We start from the raw sequence: 20,107 nt of genomic DNA on the forward strand, positions 1-20,107 counted from the left end.
TCAGTGGAGACGCACTGCCTAACGAATATCCTACCTGGTTTCTGACAAGAACATTCAGACACATGGTGTTTAATTGCAACAGTAAATAATTTAAATTTAAAAAGAAAGCAGACAACCGACTCATGCAGCAACAGTAGTCTGACGTCCATCGCCCTTTGGACGCCGGGCTGGGTCGTGGGAGGGGGATTCTCTCCCGGGGTGAGGGCCCCTGCCTTGGGAGCGCTCACTGGAGTTCAGTGTTTCAAATCCTTCCGGGGCATGTACGGACCCTCGAAGGACCGTTATTAGCACCGTGGAGTTGACGCGCCCGCACGGACTTCCGGGAAACGGCCCTGGTGGGCGGGGCAAAGCTGGACAGGCTGCAGTGCATTCTGGGAACTGGAGTCCTGGAAGGTGGGCGCTAAATACTCACGCCCTCCTGACCCGGACAGCGTGGCTGCCGGGCTGTGAACGAGAGGAGTCAGGGACGCCTGCAACTACCCAAGTGAAAAATGTACTTGTGAGCGCACGGATGAGCCCGAAGACCTTGTCGCAGCCGCCTGACTTTCTGGGAAATGTAGTTTCGTGGTCGGAGCGCCACTGTCCTCACAGCAAGCCGACTGCGTGCTACGATCCCGGCTGAGCCGCTGGGCGCGTCGCCTCCGCAGAGGCTCTTGGGAGGTGTGGTTTTCCGGTGCGCGAATGGCCGCCGTGCCGGACGCGGAGGACTCTGGGAAACTCGCGCGGCCGTGGGCGCCGCTCCTGGCTAGCCCCGCGGTCGTCGGCGACCCGGCGCCGGCTCCTGGGATCTGGTAGGACGCCGGGCGGTGTGGTTCCCGGGGCCGGCGTCCACTCACGAGTGAGACACGGAGGTGCCGGCGGGGTCCCTCCCGGGAGTCCCGCAGCTGCGGGTCACGGGAGGCCGGCGGCGGGCGGCATCACGGGGGACCTCGGGCAGGACCGTCGCCTCTCCGGGGCTGCTGTGGGGCGCTCACCCCTCAGAGCCGCCGTGCGCGGGACGGGGCGAGAGAGCACGCGCCCACGGCGGACGCCACAGACGGTAGATCTGATGTCGCCCACTCGTGACCCCCAACAGATGAGGGGTGCAGCCTTGTCGCCGTTCAAGATGGAAGTTGGGATTCCGTGGGGGTGGTGCCTGACGTTGTGTTCTGCGCGTGTGCCCCTGGTGTGTGAAGGGTTGCTGTCCCCGCAGGGGGCGACCCACGACCTGTGCCAGGACACACCCGCGAGTTCCCGGGGAGGGGACTGGCGCCCCAGTGCTGGCACAGAGCTGCAAGATAAGCCCGACTTTTGATCACTGTTTTTTTGTGTGTGTGGTTTTTTTTTTCCCTTTATTCTGTCTTCTCAGAACACTGCCCATTCGTAAGATAAGAGCTTGGATTGCTTGCATTTTTGGAAATTGCAAAGTGATGTTTCAGGTGAGTCGGTATGCCCCCACACCGTGGGACACTTGCTTCCCTGGGTCTTGGGTGTTTGCTTTGCCTCCTCGGCCAGTCCTCACTCTGTGGCGGCCATTGACGGACCGGATCTCCCGCTCCCTTGGTTGTAAGAGAGGGTGGCACCTGCCAGAGAGCGCCACGGTACTGCCCTACTGCCCTAGCTTTCTGCTGGAAGACTTGCTGTAGAGTCTTGTGCCCAAAGGAATTTCTTTTATTACAATTCAGAATGCAAACTTAGAATTTGAGGTTATTTACGGTTGCCGAAGCTGTATCACGTGGTCAGTGGCTGATGGGGCAGGCTTTCCGGTTGCCCACTGGATGTCTGGAATTGTCCTTGATTCCTCCTTTTTACTTGGAAGGCCCGCTCAGGTACTGTCTTTGGAAATACTTAGGACCTGCCCACTGGTCTCCGTCACTGCCTTCACTGCTGCTGCCCTGGCCCCAGCTCCCTGCGTCGCTGCAGGAGCCTCCTGGGAGGCTCTCCTGCTCTGCCCGCGCCCGCTCTCTGCTCGGCACAGCTGGTACGGTGATCCCGTGGATACGTGGAATGCTGTCGTTCCTCGGCTGAAACATTTCAGCGGCCTTTTCTCAGAATAGAAGTCAGAGTTTCTCAGTGATTATAAAACTTTGTATAATTAGGCTGTTGCCTCTCTAATCCCACCTTCCTTTTCTTTCTTTTTTAAAGATTTATTTATTTTGAAAGTCAGAGTTACACAGAGAGAAAAGGAGAGGCAGAGAGAGAGAGAGACAGAGAGAGAGGTCTTCCATCCACAAGTTCACTCACCATTTGGCCACAAGAGCCAGAGCTGGGCCAATCCGAAGCCAGGAGCCAGGAGCTTCTTCCGGGTCTCCCACGTGGGTGCAGGGGCCCAAGGACTTGGGCCATCTTCTACTGCTTTCCCAGGACATAGCAGAGAGCTGGATCGGGAGTGGAACAGCCGGGACTTGAACGGGGACCCATATGGGATGCCGGCACTGCAGGCGGCGGCTTCACCCGCTACGCGAAAGTGCTGGCCCCTCACTTTCCTTTTCTGTTCCAGCCATGGCCTCCAGGTCTTGGAAGCTGCTGTGCCCGTACTATCTTTTTGGAATATTTTTCGCCCAGACATGCACAGACCTCACTATTCCCTTTGTGTCTTTGCTCAGTGGTTACTTTATAAGTTGTGCTTCGCAGAAGTGTATTTGAACTTGAAGTCACCCTCCCTCACCTGCTGCATGGTTGCGTTTCACAGCACCTGTCACTGACTGGCTAATAGGTTCAGGGTGTGCACGCGCTCATTGTTTGTCTCCTGCTGGGAGCTTGTTGATGGTTCTGTTTTCAGTGCCTGCAGGGATACTTGGCACAAAACAGATGTTGTGCGAGTAAAATTGGTGACCAAAACAGTGGAACAGAGTCATGGGGTGGCAGGTAAAACCTACACCGGAGCGGGCATGAGTCACGGACGTGCATGTTGGGCAGTCCGTTTTCTTGAGAAAATTAGATAATTAGAATGGAAAAAATCTTGTTTGAAAAAGTAAAAGCAAAATCATTTGTTGATTCATTTCCTAAACTCTTATGAAGTATCTGTTAGGAAAATCGAGTTTGGGTTGGGTGTATGCTGACATGCAGGACTTGATGGTCTTGTGCGAACTTTTTATGCTCCGTGTGTGTGCTATCCTGTGTAGTAGCCAGCAGCCCCACGTGACTTGGGCTGTGGCTGTTAGCGGCCGAGGAACTGAATATTAAATTTTTATACTTTGAAACATTTTAATGATTTAAGTTTTGTAGGTAGATTGAGGAGTGGCTGCTGCGTGGAGCAGTCAGAACTGGCAGAAAAGTAAGAGAGCGTAAGATCTGAAGGGAAGTGCTAGGACAGATTTCGCAAGTTCTTCTGGGAACAAAGATGAATGAACACCTGAGGAGACCACCTAAGGCTGCCCATGCCACGGAGGGGGATGCAGGTGGCCGCGTCCCCAGGGAATAGGCAGGAGCTGGGTTTGGTGGCCCACGGCACCAGGGAGGCAGAGGCAAGAACACACTCACACGACCTGAGAAGACACCTTGAGTGTAGTGGGTAGGCCCACGAGGATCTCTTAAGGATCTGCTCAAATTTCCTAAAGGGGTGGTTGGTTCTCAAATACGGGTGATTTTCTTCCCCTTTGGTTCCAGTATAAGGGCCACTTGGTCATGTCGAGAGGCATTTCTGGGTTTTTTGGTTGCCATAACCAGGATGGCGGTGGGATGGGGGTAGAAACCAGGGATGCGGCTAATGCACAGGACAGCTCCTACCAGCCAGGAATTATGCAGCCCCGGATGTCAGAGGTGTCAAGGTAGAGGAACCCAGCTCTACACAGAGAGCAGAGGGTATCTCATGAGGGGCTGTGGATTTCCTTCTGCAAGCTGTTAATGCAGTGACGTTAGTATATGTTCAGAACAGTGTTAAGTAGCTTTGCGTTTGTGGAATGAAACTTTTATGCATTTGACATAGTGTTGAGTTTTTAATTTGGTTTATGAGATGACATTTGTAGAAGCTAATCATTTAAAAACCATTATGGAAAGTAGGAAAAGATATGATAAGGCTGGAACAACCCTAATACCTGGGAGAGTGTACATATGAGCCAAAAGTAAAAAGGAATTTTCTTCCCTACTAAAAGGTGGAGACACCCCTGTTTTCTCAGCGCATTTCTTTGAAAAGGACTAATGATAGAACTGCCCCTCTGAGGCATGTGCAAATCTTTCTAAAAGCTGCATAGGTCTCTTGCCAGTTTTACTGGTTTGTCAAGCTGTTCTTAAGGCCCTTGGGACCAACGTTTTGAAATACAAACATTGAGGAAGACAGTACTCCCCCCCCTCGTGTGTGTGTGTGTGTATGTGTGTGTGTGAGAGAGAGAGAGAGAGAGAGAGAGAGAGAGTGTTTAACCTAGACTCCTGGTTCCCAAGTTGAAACCACCTGCTTAACATAAAGGGACTATAAATCTTATTTTTTCTTTGAGAAATAAAGGTGATTGACTAGCATGGTGGCCATTCCAGTTACAAGGAAGTGTAAGTAGCAGACTGTGCTGTGAAGCCTCTCACCTGAGGACAAGTTACCTGGACAACGTGCTCCGTCTGCTTGGCTCTGTGGACGGGAGCTCGCGTCTGCTTGCCGACTCCTCAGTGGCTCGCCCCTGTGTTCGTGCTTGTTCAGGGGTGCGGCTGTTTACTTTCTGCTCTGCGTCTGTGGAGAGGGCTTTCTGCAGCGGCAGGGCATTTGATGTTTCAGTATTTCCCCAACTCCTGACAAACGCAAATCACCCCGTTTGAAGCCAAAGACCTGTGTCACTAGTCAATAGCAACATGTACCAAAATGGCAGTGGCAGAAGGGGCAGGCTTTTGCTGCGGGCTTTATTTATTTATTTATTTGGCAGGTAGAGTTATAGACAGAGAGAGAAACAGAGAGAAAGGTCTTCCTTCTGTTGGTTCACTCCCCAAATGGCCGCTACCGCTGGCGCTGCGCCGATCTGAGGCCAGGAGCCAGGTGCTTCTCCTGGTCTCCCATGGGGTGCAGGGCCCAAGGACCTGGGCCATCCTCCACTGCACTCCCGGACCACAGCAGAGAGCTGGACTGGAAGAGGAGCAACCGGGACAGCATCTGGCACCCCGACCGGGACTAGAACCCGGGGTGCTGGCGCCGCAGGCAGAGGATTAGCCAAGTGAGCCACGGCGCCGGCCCCTGCTGTGGGCTTTTGATCCCACTTGGGATGCCTGGATTCAGGTCCTGGCTCAGCCCTCCGTTCCAGCCTCCTGCTAATGTGCATCTTGGGAGGTAGCAGATGACGGCTCAGGTACTTGGGTTCCTGCCACCCACACGGGAGACTCGATGGAATTCCTGGCTCTGGCCTTCAGCCCTCTGAGACTTGTCTTACCCTGGTTGTACAGCAAGCCTGTGATTATGCAGTTACTACGTAACTGAGACCAGATTCTAGATCACTGCCTGAACCTGGTCCCTTTACTCGACAAGGGACCGCGGGGCAGTACAGTGAGGCCTGGGCGGTGGCCGAGCTAAACGTCCTTGCTGTTTCAGGTGACATTCAGTGATGTGGCTGTAGACTTCTCTCCTGAAGAGTGGGGATGGCTCAGTTCTGCACAGAGAGACTTATACAGGGAGGTGACGGTCCAGAATTACGAGAACCTCGTCTCTCTAGGTGAGGATATCTCTCCTTCCACTTCTCCTTCTCCAGGGGCCGTGGAGATGGTAAATGGCTGAATACCACGTTCCCAAGGAGCTGTTTAGCCCTTCTGTGCCGAGCCCTAAGCATGTCGTCCCATCTTAGTGAACACGCCTCCCTTTGCTGCCTTTTGTGGTGACCTCTGACCTCTGTGGCTGCAGTTTGAGCGAGTTCTGTCTTCCTACACACAGGCCTCTCCGTGGCTAAGCCATGTGTGGTCACTTTACTGGAGAATGGAAAAGAGCCCTGGATGGTGGAGAAAAACCTACCGAAAGGTACGTTTCCGACTAATCCTGTGAGTTAGGCGAAGGAAGTCTCTGTGAAAGATGCTGGCAGTGGGAGTGGATGCATTTTAGGAGAGCTGTCTTTAGGGATTCCAGAGGTAAATTTCAAAATGATCGTTCCTCTTTTCCAAACTGTTACCTGTATTGCTTATGTCATCTAATCAAAATGAGATTTTTGTCATCATAATTTTTTGCCATCATAATAATTAAAAATGCTCTTTATTTGAAACAAAGCAGTACAAGAAACAACAACTCAGAAAGCCTGAACCTTTGTGACCCATAGGTAGTACTTAGGTTATTCTGTTGTCATTGTAATGGTTTAATGTAGTAGTATAAACTGTGTATTTTAATCATTAATCTGGCAGCAAACAGATTAATTGAAGGTTGGAGAAGAAGACTATGAGATAAAATGTCATTGTTCACATAAATATAGTATAAAATGATGGCTTGGAACCTAGAATGACCTCCATATTTTCTTTCTGATAGTTTACATTTTTTAAAAACATTTATTTATTTTAAGATTTATTTAATTTATTTGAAAGACAGAGTTACAGAGAGAGGTAGAGATAGAGAGAGAGGTCTTCCATCTGCTGGTTCACTCCCCAGATGGCTGCAATGGCTGGAACTGCACCGATCCGAAGCCAGGAGCCAGGAGCTTCTTCCAGGTCTCCCACAGGAGTGCAGGGGCCCAAGGACTTGGGCCATCTTCTACTGCTTTCCCAGGCCATAGCAGAGAGCTGGATTGGAAGAGGAGTAGCCGGGACTAGAACTGGTGTCCATATGTGATGCCAGCGCTTCAGGCCAGGGCTTTAACCCTCTGCTCCACAGTGCCAGCCCCTATTTATTTATTTGAAAGTCAGAGTTACACAGAGAGAGAGAAAAAGGTCTTCCATTCACTGATTCATTCCCCAGATGGCTGCAACGGCTGGAGCTGTGCCAATCTGAAGCCAGGAGCCAGGAGCTTCCTCCAGGTCTCCCATGCAGGTGCAAGGACCCAAGGACTTGGGCCATCTTCCACTGCTTTCCCAGGCCACAGCAGAGAGCTGGATAGGAAATGGAGCAGCCGGGATGCGAACCGGCGCCCATGTGGGATGCTGGCACTGTAGTCAGCATACTTACCCGCTATGCCATAGCACCAGCCCTGCTTGCGTTTTTATTTTAACTGATTGCCTGTATTTACCCATTTCCCTAATAACACTCTTTTTGCCTCTGTGAGCTGTCTGCGTTCCCTGTGAGCTTTGCTTAGAAATAGCTGAAATGTGGGACTTGTCAGAATCATGTGTTTTCCAGGGGTTTTATTTCTCCTGTTTCCATCCTAGAAATTTCTTTTTAAGAAGTAGAGCGGCCGGCGCCGCGGCTCACTAGGCTAATCCTCCGCCTTGCGGTGCCAGCACACCGGGTTCTAGTCCCGGTCGGGGCACCAGATTCTGTCCCGGTTGCCCCTCTTCCAGGCCAGCTCTCTGCTGTGGCCAGGGAGTGCAGTGGAGGATGGCCCAAGTGCTTGGGCCCTGCACCCCATGGGAGACCAGGATAAGTGCCTGGCTCCTGCCATCGGATCAGCACGATGCGCCGGCCACAGCGCACTGGCTGCGGCGGCCATTGGAGGGTGAACCAACGGCAAAGGAAGACCTTTCTCTCTGTCTCTCTCTCTCACTGTCCACTCTGCCTGTCAAAAAAAAAAAAAAAAAAAAAAGAGAGAGAGAGAGAAAGAAAAAAAAAGAAGTAGAGAAAAAGCACCACTTTACTTTCTTTATATATTTCAGATTGGGCACCAAGATGGGAAAGCAAGGAATTATCAACAAAAGGGGATTTTTATAATGAAGAGTCACCCCAAACAGAAATAGAAAGAACAGAAAAAACTGTAAAACCAAGTTGTGAATTTTCAAGTGCCAGTAAGGACCAGGAGTGCAGAGAGACAGAGGAGGGGAGGCCCAGGAGCCGGGGAACACATTTCAGACCAGTGCCTCTCCCCTGTAGAGAGAGCCCCACTGGGGAAACCTTTAACAAGTGCAATGCGTTTAGAGGCACCTTCCACTTAAAGCCCACCCGTTCTGAACCGCACAGACTTTCTCCTGAAGCAAAGTTGCGAGCCTGTGACACGCTGAAGACAAGCCCACCAAGAACGTCCGTTGTCAGGAATGAGGGCGCCAGTGGCGGGAGGAAGCTTCTGAACTCTAATGAAGCTGCAGCGGCCTTCAACCAGGGCACATCGCTTAGCCTTCGCCAGACTTTGTGTAATCGAGAGAAAGGCTATGCATGTAGAGAATGTGGGAAAGCCTTTGGCAAACAGTCAGTCCTGAATCGCCACTGGAGAATTCATACAGGGGAGAAACCCTATGAGTGTCACGAATGTGGGAAGACTTTTAGCCACGGCTCATCCCTTACTCGACATCAGATAAGCCACAGCGGAGAGAAACCTTACAGATGCGCTGAATGTGGGAAGGCCTTCAGTCACGTCTCATCGCTTACGAATCATCAGAGCACTCACACTGGAGAGAAGCCGTATGAATGTACGCGCTGCGGGAAGTCTTTCAGTCGTGTCTCACATCTCATTGAACACCTGAGGATTCACACGCAAGAAAAACTCTATGAGTGTCCAGTGTGTGGGAAGGCCTTCATTCATAGGTCATCTCTCATTCACCACCAAAAAATCCATACTGGAGAGAAACCGTATGAATGCAGCAACTGTGGGAAAGCCTTTTGCTGTAGCTCCCACCTTACTCGACATCAGAGGATTCATACCATCGAGAAGCAATGTGAATGCAACCAGTGTCTGCAGAGCTTCAGTAGCCTCCCGCTTCTCATTCAGCATCAGAGTCTGCACACGGACGAAAGACCCTTTGAGTGTCAGAAATGCAGGAAGTCCTTCAGCCAGCCCGGATCGCTGGATATGCATTTGAGAAATCACATCAGACTGACACCTTACGAATGCAGTGTTTGCGGGAAGGCCTTCAGTCACAGATCGTCCCTTCTTCAGCATCACAGAATCCACACTGGAGAGAAACCTTACGAATGTATTAAGTGCGGGAAGGCCTTCAGCTGTAGCTCCAACCTTACTGTGCATCAGAGAACTCACACTGGAGTGAAACCATATCAGTGTAGTGAATGCGGAAAAGCTTTCAGCAAAGGCTCCAATCTCACCGCCCATCAAAGAACCCATAACTGCGATAAAGCCAGTGAGTGTAGGAAAGTCGTCGGACCATTTGAATGACTATGCATGTGAGAGACCAGGTGCGAGTGAAAGCAGGAATCAAAGTAAACCTCAGCCGTAGATCCTAAGTCAGCAAAAGCCAAACTTCTGCCGGAGAGAAGCTCTGTGAATGCAGAAAACTAGAAGTCGAAGTCCTCTAGTTTAAGCGCATTCCTCGTTGTACATTAAAGAGCTCCCGCAGTGTGAGACATGTTGCCAGGTGTCCACTAAGCTATCTTGCTAGACATCAGATTAACGGTAAGGCAACCTGCAGGGTAAGGCATTATGTCTAAATCTTGTTTGGCAGCAGCACTGTAAACAGAATCCTACAGAAGAGCAAGCAAGTTTATTATAAATAAATATACATTTCTCAGAGCAGTAACATAGTTTTGCTCATATGCTCTATAGAAAAAATTTTTAAAAGATTTATTTATTTATTTGCAAGTAAAAGTTACACAGAGAGAGAAGAGGCAGAGGAGAGAGAGAGGTCTTCTATCTGCTGGTTTGCTCCTCAAATGGCTGCAACAGCCGGAGCTGTGCTGATCAGGAGCCAGGAGCCAGAAGCTTCCTCCGGGTCTCCCACGTGGATGCAGGGCCCCAAGGACTTGGGCCATCTTCTACTGATTTCTCAGGTCACAGCAGAGAGCTGGACCGGAAGTGGAGCAGCTGGGGACTCCAACCAGTGCCCACATGGGATGCCGGCACTGCAGACAGCAGCTTTACCTGCTACGCCACAGTGCCGGGCCCTAGAAATTATTTTTGACTAATGGTTATGTGCAAATATCTAGCCATCTAGTGGTTCCAGTAAATTGTACACTGTTGAAAATTAAAGCTGTCAAAGAAGTAAAAATAGTATTAATAAAATTTTTGGTCTCTAATAAAAATTATTTTGTATATAATGAACTCTCTGTGACTTTTGAAAAAAGTGTTACTACTTCTTGAAGAATTTGTTTTAGCCATACTATAGCCTTTAGTGGGAGATTAGAGCAGTGTTGACTGTGGGTGTGGTTTTTAACTGAATCTTACTGGGTGAGTGCTAATTATGTGATGAGCACTAGATTAGCTTTTTGTTACTATAACGAAGTACCCATGGCAACACACTGTCCAGAGGATAAGGCTCATTCAGCTCAGTTCGGAGGCGCACATCCAGGATGGTGCAGCTGCACCGGCAGTGGTAGAGCGTGGGGGGGACAGATCACAGGCACGCCGGCAGTAGAGAAAGTGCTGACGCAGGGAGCCCTGGGGAGAACCACCTGCTGCAGGCGCGTCCCCAGAGACCTACAGGCCTCCCGCGAGGTCCACATCCTGAACACCATCCTGGGTTGTCGCTAACCTCTTGGTTCCATTAGCGTATGACTCTGGGTTTTCACGCCCAGCATGTGGTTTATTAAATTTTTTTGTAAAGATTTATTTATTTGAAAGGCAGAGTTGCAGAGGCAGAGAGAGAGATCGTCCCACCCGCTGGTTCACTCCTTAAATGGCCACAATGGCTGGAGCTGGGCCAATCCAAAGCCAGGAGCCTGAAGCTTGTTTCCAGGTCTCCCACGTGGGTGCAGGGGCCCAAGCACTTGGGCCATCTTCCACTGCTTCCCCAGGCCACAGCAGAGAGCTGGATCGGAAGTGGAACAGCCGGGACTCGAACTGACACAAGGCACCTCGCCTGGTGGAGAGGTGGGGGCTCTGCTCAGTGAGCCCAGACTCCCTGAGTCCTCAGCGTCACCTCTAGTACCGGGTCCCCTGGCGAGGTACAGCGGCTCTCGCTTTCCCTGGGGCCAGCGCTGGGGCACGCGGCTTAAGCTGCTGCATGCAACACCAGACTGCTGGTGTGAGTCTGTTGTTCCGCTTCCAAGTCGGCTCTCTGCTAATACTCAAGTATTTGGGCCCTGCCACCCTTGTGGGAGACCTGGTTGGAATTCCTGGCTTCGGCCTGGCTTAACCTTGGCTCTTGGGGCCATTTAGGGGAGTGAAACAGCAGATGAAAGATCTCTTTCTGTCTCTCCCCGTCTGTTTGCTTGCCCTTCAAATAAATAAACAAAAATAAATAATTCTTTAAAAAAAAAAAAAAGGTTACAACCATGACTTTGAAGGTCACTGGTGCTTGGAAAGTGTGTTCATTAGTGTTGGACCAGTCAGGTGCATTAGAGCCTGTTGCTGAAGATCTAGGAAGACCCAAGGCACTTATCACATAGCATTTTCTGGGAGCCTACCTTTGTGCTGGGCAGGCACTGCTTTAAATAGACTGCATTAGAGCATAAAGCCTTCCCTGTAAAAGTCATTGACAAAAGACACAATAACAAGGCCACGAGACTTGAGAGGTGCAGAAAGTAAGCAGTGTGACGAGAAAGACGCACATGGAAAAAATAAATACAGGATGGTTACCGCCACACCAGTGAGCCTCCCCAGTCTCCCTGTGGGCCTGTCACAAGGGCTACATATTAACGCAGCTCTGGATTCGAACTCAGCCTGCTGAGACTACACTCCACTTCTCAATGTCTGCATTCTGGTTGTGAGAATTTGAAAAATAACCATAAAGGAAACATTAAGTTCTTTGGGCAGCCTTGAGATTTTAGGTAGGCACTTCAAGGACGGAAACTAAAGGCTGAGGTTCCAGGCAGCTAAAAGCCTAAAAAAACCAACAAAAAGGAAAAAAAACAACAACATTGTTGCTTTAGGTGCCTGTGAACAGGCCTGAGGAGGGGAGGTAAGAAAAGGACATTTAAACCTGTGTGCTGAACAAATGCCAGGCCCAGCAAACATACGCTGAGTCTAGATTGTTTAACCCTTTCAAGCAAACCCAGGGAGTGGGCATCTGGCCTCGCGGGAAGGATGCCAGGCAGGGCACCTGCACCCCACACTGCAGTCGGTGCTTGTGTTTGATTCTGCGTCTGGCCCTTGAGGAACTCCTGATACTGCAGACCATGAGAGGCACCGATGATGGCGCCAGCGGTTGGGCTCCTGCCCCCCAGCTCCCAGCCTTGGCCTAGCCCAGCCCTGGCTGTTGGGAGATGATCAGCAGCTGGGTGTGCACTCTTCTCTGTCTCTCAGACAACTAAAGATTTAAAAATAAACAAGCAAAAATGAACCCCCACATACACTGGGAGAAAACAACAGGTATTCAGCTAAATTACATATAGCTATTGAATACTGTATAAGTATATACTAATTTATATAAATTAAATATATAAATTATAACAAAGTTCCATAATTTGGTTCAATTGTAAAGCCAAAACTTAAGTACTAAGTTATATTAGAATTTATAGAGTAAAAATAAAAAGAGCAATGATTGGCTTTTGTGCCTTTAAAGATGTTAAAATGTTAAAAACAGCTGCTAAATGTATCAAAAGGAAACTTTGCACTTAATCTATATTGGGGTTCAAAATTATAGTTACAGCCATGGATTCCATTAAGTTTAAACAGTATGCCTCCTATAATCTTACAAAGTGAGTACACAGAAAGTAGAGGAAAAATTAGACAAGTTGCATTTTAAACGTAGACTTGCAGGGCCGGCGCTGTGGTGCAGTGGATTAAAGCCCTGGCCTGAAGCGCCAGCATCCCATGTGGGCGCCAGTTCTAGTCCCAGCTGTTCCACTTCCGATCCAGCTCTCTGCTATGGCCTGGGAAAGCAGTAGAAGATGGCCCAACTGCTTGGGCCCCTGTACCCACGTGGGAGACCTGGAAGAAGCTCTTGGCTTCGGCTCAGTGCAGCTCTGGCCGTTGAGGCCATGTGGGGAGTGAACCAGCGGATGGAAGACCTCTCTGTCTCTACTTCTCTCTGTAACTCTTTCAAACAAATAAAATAAATCTTTTTTAAAAAAAAGTAGACTTGCCTAAATTTCTATAATCATAGCTGTGCCCACTACCGTAGGACATCCCTTGTTGGAGCACAGATCCTGGAACACAATAAATCAGAAGGTAAACTCTTCAACACTTAGAAGCAGACTTGATCAAATAAGACCTCATGGGCCCCTAATTAAAATAGTCAACATGGCCCAATACAGGTTACAACAGGGTCTTCAAAAGCTCATAGGAAACCAAACTAATAAAGGGGTGACTGTCCCCACCATTTCCCCATTTGACATCCTGACCTTGCCTGTTCTTAAATGTGGGGGTTGTGGGGAGAAGGTAGTGGGAGGCACCTCAGGTGCAGGATTACTACAACCTTAATGCTGTGTTCCTGTCAGTAGCTAATATTATCAAAATTACTGATGCTATTCAATCAACTGCTGGCGCATCGTTTGCTTGTGTACATTTGGCTAACATGTTCTGTTCATGCCTATTCCAGCAGCCTCTTGACCTCTTTTACCTTCACTTCCAAAGCCGACGTGTTCTGGGTGACCCGTGGGGAGCCTCAACAGTTCTGCCACACACGATCCTTGTGGACAAGGTTGTAGCTATGTACAGAGGCTCACATCTGGAGAAGCCATCACTGCAGGCAGCATCTCCCCAGCTTAAGATGTTGGCGGGGCCAGCGCTGTGGCACAGGGGGTTAACGCCCTGGCCTGCAGTGCAGCATCCCATATGGGTGCCGGTTCAAGACCCGGCTGCTCCTCTTCCGATCCAGCTCTCTGTTGTGGCCTGGGAAAGCAGTAGAAGATGGCCCAAGTCCTTGGGGCCCTGCACCCACGTGGGAGACCTGGAGGAAGCACCTGGCTCCTGGCTTTGGATCAGCACAGCTCTGGCCATTGCGGCCAAATGGGGAGTGAACCAGCGGATGGAAGACACCCCCCCCCCCCGCCGCCGCCTCTCCTCTCTCTCTGTAACTCTGACTTTCAAATAAATAAATCTTAAAAGATTTTGGCATTGTAGATGAGTTCACCTCCTATGACAGGGACAACTTTACCCAAAACACCAAACTCTACCCAGTGATGCCCGTGGACACGAGGTAATTTTGCTTTCCTTTCCTTAGACACTAACGGTTCTGTTTCGGAGCTTTCTGTCTGCCTATTCCCATGTTCCTGTTCTATTCCTTGCTCTGTGTCAAAATGTACAGCCTACACGCCAATACCTAAAGAAAATCTAGTAGAGATTACTACCATCTCTGCCGTTCTGAAACATGGTAGGAATGACCGCTTCCCTAGGAGACGTCTGCCTCTCAGCGAAGCCCTCGGCCCTGCAAAGAGAATTCTCCACTCCCTGGTGACTTCTCCGGTCACTCTTCCGGCTTGATTACACACGAATACCCCACTTCTTACATACAGTTTACTGACCAACTGTTACAACCTCCAACAACCGCTGGGCCCATCATCTTCATAGGCACATCTTTCTAACACACTTCACAACTCCATTAAGGTATTGTTAGAGACCTAAAAGGTCTTGGGTCTATTTTTTTGTCTAATACCATATAAACAGAAAGCCCCCCAAGCCCCATTTGCTTGAGTATATCACTTGTTTCCATTCTTTTGTTAAAGATTTATTTATTTGAAAGTCAGAGTTACACAGAGAGAGGAGAGGCAGAGAGAGAGAGAGGTCTTCCATCCGATGGTTCACTCCCCAGTTGGTTGCAATGGCCGGAGCTGCGCTGATCCAAAGCCAGGAGCCAGGAGCTTCTTCCAGGTCTCCCACATAGATGCAGGTGTCCAAGCACTTGGGCCATCTTCTACTGCTTTCCCAGGCCATAGCAGAGAGCTGGATCGGAAGAGGAGCAGCCGGGACTAGAACCAGTGCCCATATGGGATGCCGGCACTTCAGGCCAGGGCGTTAGCCCGCTGCACCACAGCGCCGGCCCCTTGTTTTCATAACCACTAACCAGGGATGATGGCTGCATGTTCTAATCAAGCCACGCTAACACCCCAACCTGCCACATGTGCCCAGGAGCCCCCCTGCTGGCCAGTCCCTGAGTGGGGCATGCACCTTCCTTACCTCACGTCCACACAGGTGCACTGTGCTCCTTCACCTTGTACATTCTTCCTCTCTACCCGCTCCTATTTTCCCTAATGAAACCACACCCCAGGGTATGGCAGTTACACCAGGGACTGTCATTTTCTCATCTGATGGGTACCTTCCTATTTCCATCAACCTCTGGCAAGATGGGCAACAGTCCTTTTAGAGGTCACAGCCACAGGACCCACCACTGTTAGCCCCAGTACAGCAGCCTTGGTCAAACAAAATCAAACCCTGTCTACCAACCAGCATGGTCTGGTGGCCCCCTCTGATTGTACTCAAAGGGTGAATGAAACATTGCACCTTGTGCAATAAGCTGCTCTTAACTATTCAGTAACCAGAGAAGGAGACCAAGCTATGAGAAACAGGCAAAGCAGTGAAGGCATTTAATAACACAGCTGAATATTCCGGCAGGTTTCCTTAAATCCAGAGGTAGCTGACCTGTGCTTTTGGTTTTCTCCCACAAAGTGGAGTGCCTGATATGAACCAAATGATAAAACTTCACCAAAGCTTCTTCCTAGGTGTCTTCATCAAAGTTTACCTTCGGTGGCTGCATCAAGCTGTCCCACAGTCTAGGAGGGAAGCACTGCCCACCCAACATGAGGACTGTTAATGACGAGATACCACAGCATCACTCTATTACACTGATTTTCCTGTCGCATCCGTGTCCCCAGCCAGGTGAGCCGATGCACCAGTGTGGCGAGCATGGCCCTGACGCAGGCTGCCTGCGCCTTTCACCTGTGTACTTCATCCTGACACCCAGTAAGGGCCCTCGCCGTGGGTCCTTGTTCTCTCGGCTCTCTGGGCCTGTTCCCTGGGTGCTTACCCTGGTGCTGTCCCTTCCCCCTCTGTGCAGCCTCCTGGTGTCGGAAAATGGCTGTCTCTCTAGGACTTGGGAGTGTAACACATGTTCTTCAGACCTCTTGTGTGGTGCCTGACTGGCCATCCTGTGAACAAACAATTTAAATAGTTTCAACAACAAAGGGATCATAAGAAATATACAATCCAAAGCCAGAAAAAGGAGAAAAAGTTAATATAGAGCAGGATAAAGAGAAAACCAATAGCAAAATGGCAAAGTGAAAAGCCCAAAACTATGGGCGAACTGAATGTAAAGGTTGTAAATGCTCTAAATAAAAGATAGCTTTTTCAGAGCAGGTAAAAAGTAAGAAATAACGTGCCTACAAGGAAACCACTTTAAATATAAAGATACAAACAGTCAAAGCACAGAGACACACCATGGTAACCGTAATGCCACATAAAACTAACTTCAGAGCAAAGAAGATCACCTAAATATTTATACACCTAATAAAAACACTTAAATATAAAGAAAAGATGACAGGTAAGCTAGGAGGAATAGATAGACCTACACTCACAGCAGAGGGATCTTTAAAGCCCACTCTCTGTGTGGTTGATAAACAGGGACAGGGAGGGTGCAGAGACAGCGCTCTCGACCGCCTACACCCACTCGGCACTCAGAGACGCTCCGCTCAGAGAGCACAGCCTGCGTGATGTTCCATGCACTTGGACTAATCACCAAAATATACATGTTCTGGGTCATAGAGCAAATCTTAGTAAAGAGTTTCAAGCTATACAAAGTATGTGCCCGGACCACAGTCAACGTTAGATAAATTCCACAGACCAAAGTAGACACTGAAAGGGAATTTCAAAATTATTAGTACTGATTGAAATTAAAATGCCATGTCAAAATTTATGTTACCGGGGCCGGCACTGTGGCTCAGCGGGCTAATGACCTGGCCTGAAGTGCCAGCATCCCATATGGGTGCCGGTTCGAGACCCAGCTGCTCCTCTTCTGATCCAGCTCTCTGCTGAGTCCTGGTTAAGCCCCTGCAGCCATGTGGGAGACCTGGAGCAAGCTCCTGGCTCCTGGCTTCGGATTGGTGCAGCCCCGGCCATTGCGGCCAACTGGGGAGTGAACCAGCAGATGGAAGACCTCTCTCTCTCTCTGCCTCTCCTCTCTCTGTAACTCTGACTTTCAAAGAAGTAAATAAATATTTTTAAAAAATTTATGTGGCCAGCGCTACAGCTCACTAAGCTAATCCTCTGCCTGCGGTGCCGGCACCCCGGGTTCTAGTCCCAGTTGGGGTGCCGGATGCTGTCCCAGTTGCCCCTCTTCCAGGCCAGCTCTCTGCTGTGGCCCAGGAAGGCAGTGGAGGATGGCCCAAGTGCTTGGGCCCTGCACCCGCATGGGAGACCAGGAGAAGCACCTGGCTCCTGGCTTCGGATCGGCGCAGCATGCCCGCCGTAGCAGCCATTTGGGGGGTGAACCAACAGTAGGAAGACCTTTCTCTCTGTCTCTCTCTCTCTCACTAACTCTGCCTTTCAAGAAAAAAAAAATTATGTTACTAAGTAAGCATTTAGAGAGAAATTTGTAGTGCTAAAAGCCTGCGTAGGAAAAGAAAAAGGCCTGGAATTAATGACCTAAGCTTAGGTTGAGAAATTTCTACCCCGAAAGTAGAACAACTACAGAATTTTTAGGAAACAGGAGAGAATACTTAGGTACTTGCTAAAATTATCCAGAGCAATCCAGGGCAACAGGGCAGTCAGAGGCGAACCCAGATTTTCACGGTGCTGTTGATCTGGCCCTGCTACTCCGCCCAGATTACAAAGCTACTCTGTGAATTGCCGCTCTGTCTGTGAAGCCACTTTCACCTTGAGCTGCTTCCTCCAACAAGCAAGCTCTTGCCAGCTTCTCTGTCCCGGGTTCCTGCCTGCCTCCGTGTCTGCGCGTCACCTGGTTTACTAGCGGTTCACGTTCCCGTGCTTTTTCAAGTTCAGCAGCTACCTTCCTACTCTTAAGAGAACACAGAGATCTAGGGAGGGGTGACATGGGCAAGGACACCCACCCAATCTTGTCATCAGTAAATGGCCTGAAATCCCAGCCCATCCCCAGGAAGCAGGCTGTTAGCTGGCAAACTGGACTAAAGGTATAGCCACACGAAGGAGAGTGAGATCTTCAAGATCTGATGCTTTTCCGATGAACAGAAAATGGAACATACTGACTACGCACATTTTTTGTGACTTCTCGATTTGTGAATTCATCTATTCACTAAAATGTATTTGTACCCCTCAAATTGATACTCAAAGAACTCTGGCGGTCATGTGCGGAGCGGCAGAAGTGTTGACTTGTCCACCGTTCATATTACTGGCTGCGGCACACAATGGTGCTGTATTATTTCAAAGCTCACACTTTGAAGCATATTTTTCAGTCTGTTTGGTGCATTCTCTCTCTCTCTCTCTCTCTCTCTCTGTGTGTGTGTGTGTGTGTATGTGAATGTGTGTGTGTGTGATTTTGCTATTAAAAATTGCCACCAAGTGTAGTGCCGAGGTGGCATCTAATGTTCCTACGTGCAGAAAGTGCCCAGTGAAGAGAATGTGTGTGTCAGAGAAGCTTCCTTCAGTTACGGGTTATGCCGCTGTTGGCGCTAAGTTCAATGCTTGTCAATCAACCCTACAGGGCCACCAGACAGGCGCAGCAGAATCGCCCGTTTAGAATGAGGCTGGTTCAGAAAGTGTTAAAAGCAACATCTACGTGAGGCTGCAGGAAACATGGAAGAGGCACAACTTGTGAATTCGTATGATGATGACCAGTTTCACAAAGCATGCAAGACAGCATCTCTGAGGGTAAAAGTCAAAGGCACTTAGAGTGGCCGGCACTGCGGCTCACTAGGCTAATCCTCCGCCTTGTGGTGCCGGCACACCGGGTTCTAGTCCCGGTCGGGGCACCGGATTCTGTCCCGGTTTCCCCTCTTCCAGGCCAGCTCTCTGCTGTGGCCCGGGAGTGCAGTGGAGGATGGCCCAAGTACTTGGGCCCTGCACCCCATGGGAGACCAGGAGAAGTACCTGGCTCCTGCCTTCGGATCAGCGCGGTGCGCCGGCCGCAGTGCGCTGGCCGCGGCGGCCACTGGAGGGTGAACCAACGGCAAAGGAAGACCTTTCTCCCTGTCTCTCTCTCTCACTGTCCACTCTGCCTGTCAAAAAAAAAAAAAAGACACTTAGAGTTACGATATTCAGATCAGAAAAGTGGGAACCTCAGCTTGACCCACTGGTTCTACATGTCAAGTGGTAACACAGGACAAAGGATGTCAACGCTGCAGAGCGAAGCACATTCTGCACATCAGAAAGACGCACTTTGGAAAAGGGTTTGGTGGAAACAGGATTCAGTGTTGAGGAGCCTGGCCCGCTTTGTGAGGTCCTGGGCAAATGAACCTACTCAACCCACACGGCCTCCCAATCCCTGACTTTAAGTCATGCAGAGGTCACCCAGCCTTGCTGCTGTGTGGGAATACCAGATGACATTCAATGTGAACCTGACTTTGCAAAGGACCCCAGATCCACAGGAGACAGAGGGAAAACCCTGATCTGTATGCCAGTCCATGGTGAGTAGAACAGATATGTATGGTAACATCAGAAACATTCTAGGATTGGCCCCACAACCGCTTTATCCAAGCTGAATACCATCTCCATGGCAAAAACGCTGCCTTCACGTTCCTATTACTTCTGGATATCGCCTCATTGCCATGGAGAACTTGCAAATTCCCACTCGACCCTAAATGTTCTTTTCAAGCCCCAAACACTGTACCTGCCATCCAACCTCTTCATCAGAGTGTGTGCTTAAAGGCTTTCGTATACACAACGTGAAGGACTTTACAGCAAAGCTCGCGCGGCTCGCGACACCAGCAAGGGAAGCACCGGACTACTGACAGCCAGACTGTCAGACATGGCTGCGCTGGCCAGCTTCGGATACTGTCAAGCAGGCTATTATTGATAATGTTTGACTGGCTGGACTTATGAAAAGTTTTTGAAGGCTCTGAAAGGTACAGAAAATATAAAGAAAAAAACCTCCCATAAAGCAATTGCTGTTAACACATTCCATACAGTACAGTGAGACAATAAAAATGATCCTACAGTGACAGATGAGTGGAAAAGGCTTCAATGGTAAGAAACAAGGAGGGGGCCGGTGCTGCAGTGTAGTGGGTAAAGCTGTCGCCTGCAGTGCTGGCATCGCATATGGGAGTCGGTTCGATTCCGGCTGCTCCACTTCCTATCCAGCTCCCTGCTAATGCGCCTGGGAAAGCAGTGGAGGATGGCCCAAGTCCTTGGGCCCC

The 20,107-nt window shown here is 49.7% G+C and overlaps 1 protein-coding gene across 6 annotated transcripts; it reads left to right on the top strand.

Moving 5' to 3' along the window:
* Positions 1–376: 376 nt before the first annotated feature.
* LOC149120879 (zinc finger protein 302-like) lies at positions 377–15,544 on the top strand. 6 transcript variants are annotated; one of them, XM_089319168.1, is made up of 6 exons: positions 377–499; positions 1,349–1,418; positions 1,832–1,960; positions 5,483–5,603; positions 5,819–5,902; positions 13,419–13,636. In XM_089319168.1, exons 1-6 carry the CDS (start codon positions 492–494, stop codon positions 13,490–13,492), a joined length of 486 nt encoding a protein of 161 aa, XP_089175294.1. In that variant the 5' UTR covers positions 377–491; the 3' UTR covers positions 13,493–13,636. The 6 variants fall into 6 exon arrangements, 4 of the variants coding, with proteins under 4 accessions (XP_089175294.1, XP_089175291.1, XP_089175293.1 ...); XM_089319165.1 differs by lacking the exon at positions 13,419–13,636 and adding an exon at positions 7,675–10,004 and having other exon boundaries at positions 378–499; XM_089319167.1 differs by lacking the exons at positions 1,832–1,960; positions 13,419–13,636 and adding an exon at positions 7,675–10,004 and having other exon boundaries at positions 380–499.
* The last annotated feature ends 4,563 nt before the right edge of the window (positions 15,545–20,107 follow it).

Source organism: Oryctolagus cuniculus, chromosome 18 (assembly GCF_051225735.1).
Source record: "Oryctolagus cuniculus isolate XC-2025 breed Fujian yellow rabbit chromosome 18, ASM5122573v1, whole genome shotgun sequence".
Classification (NCBI taxonomy): Eukaryota; Metazoa; Chordata; class Mammalia; order Lagomorpha; family Leporidae; genus Oryctolagus; species Oryctolagus cuniculus.

Excerpts from the sequence above, each read along its gene's own strand:
- LOC149120879 (XM_089319165.1), top strand. Across the intron at positions 5,604-5,818 it reads CGAGAACCTCGTCTCTCTAG|GCCTCTCCGTGGCTAAGCCA; the intron begins GTGAGGATATCT and ends TCCTACACACAG. Across the intron at positions 5,903-7,674 it reads GGAGAAAAACCTACCGAAAG|ATTGGGCACCAAGATGGGAA; the intron begins GTACGTTTCCGA and ends TATATATTTCAG.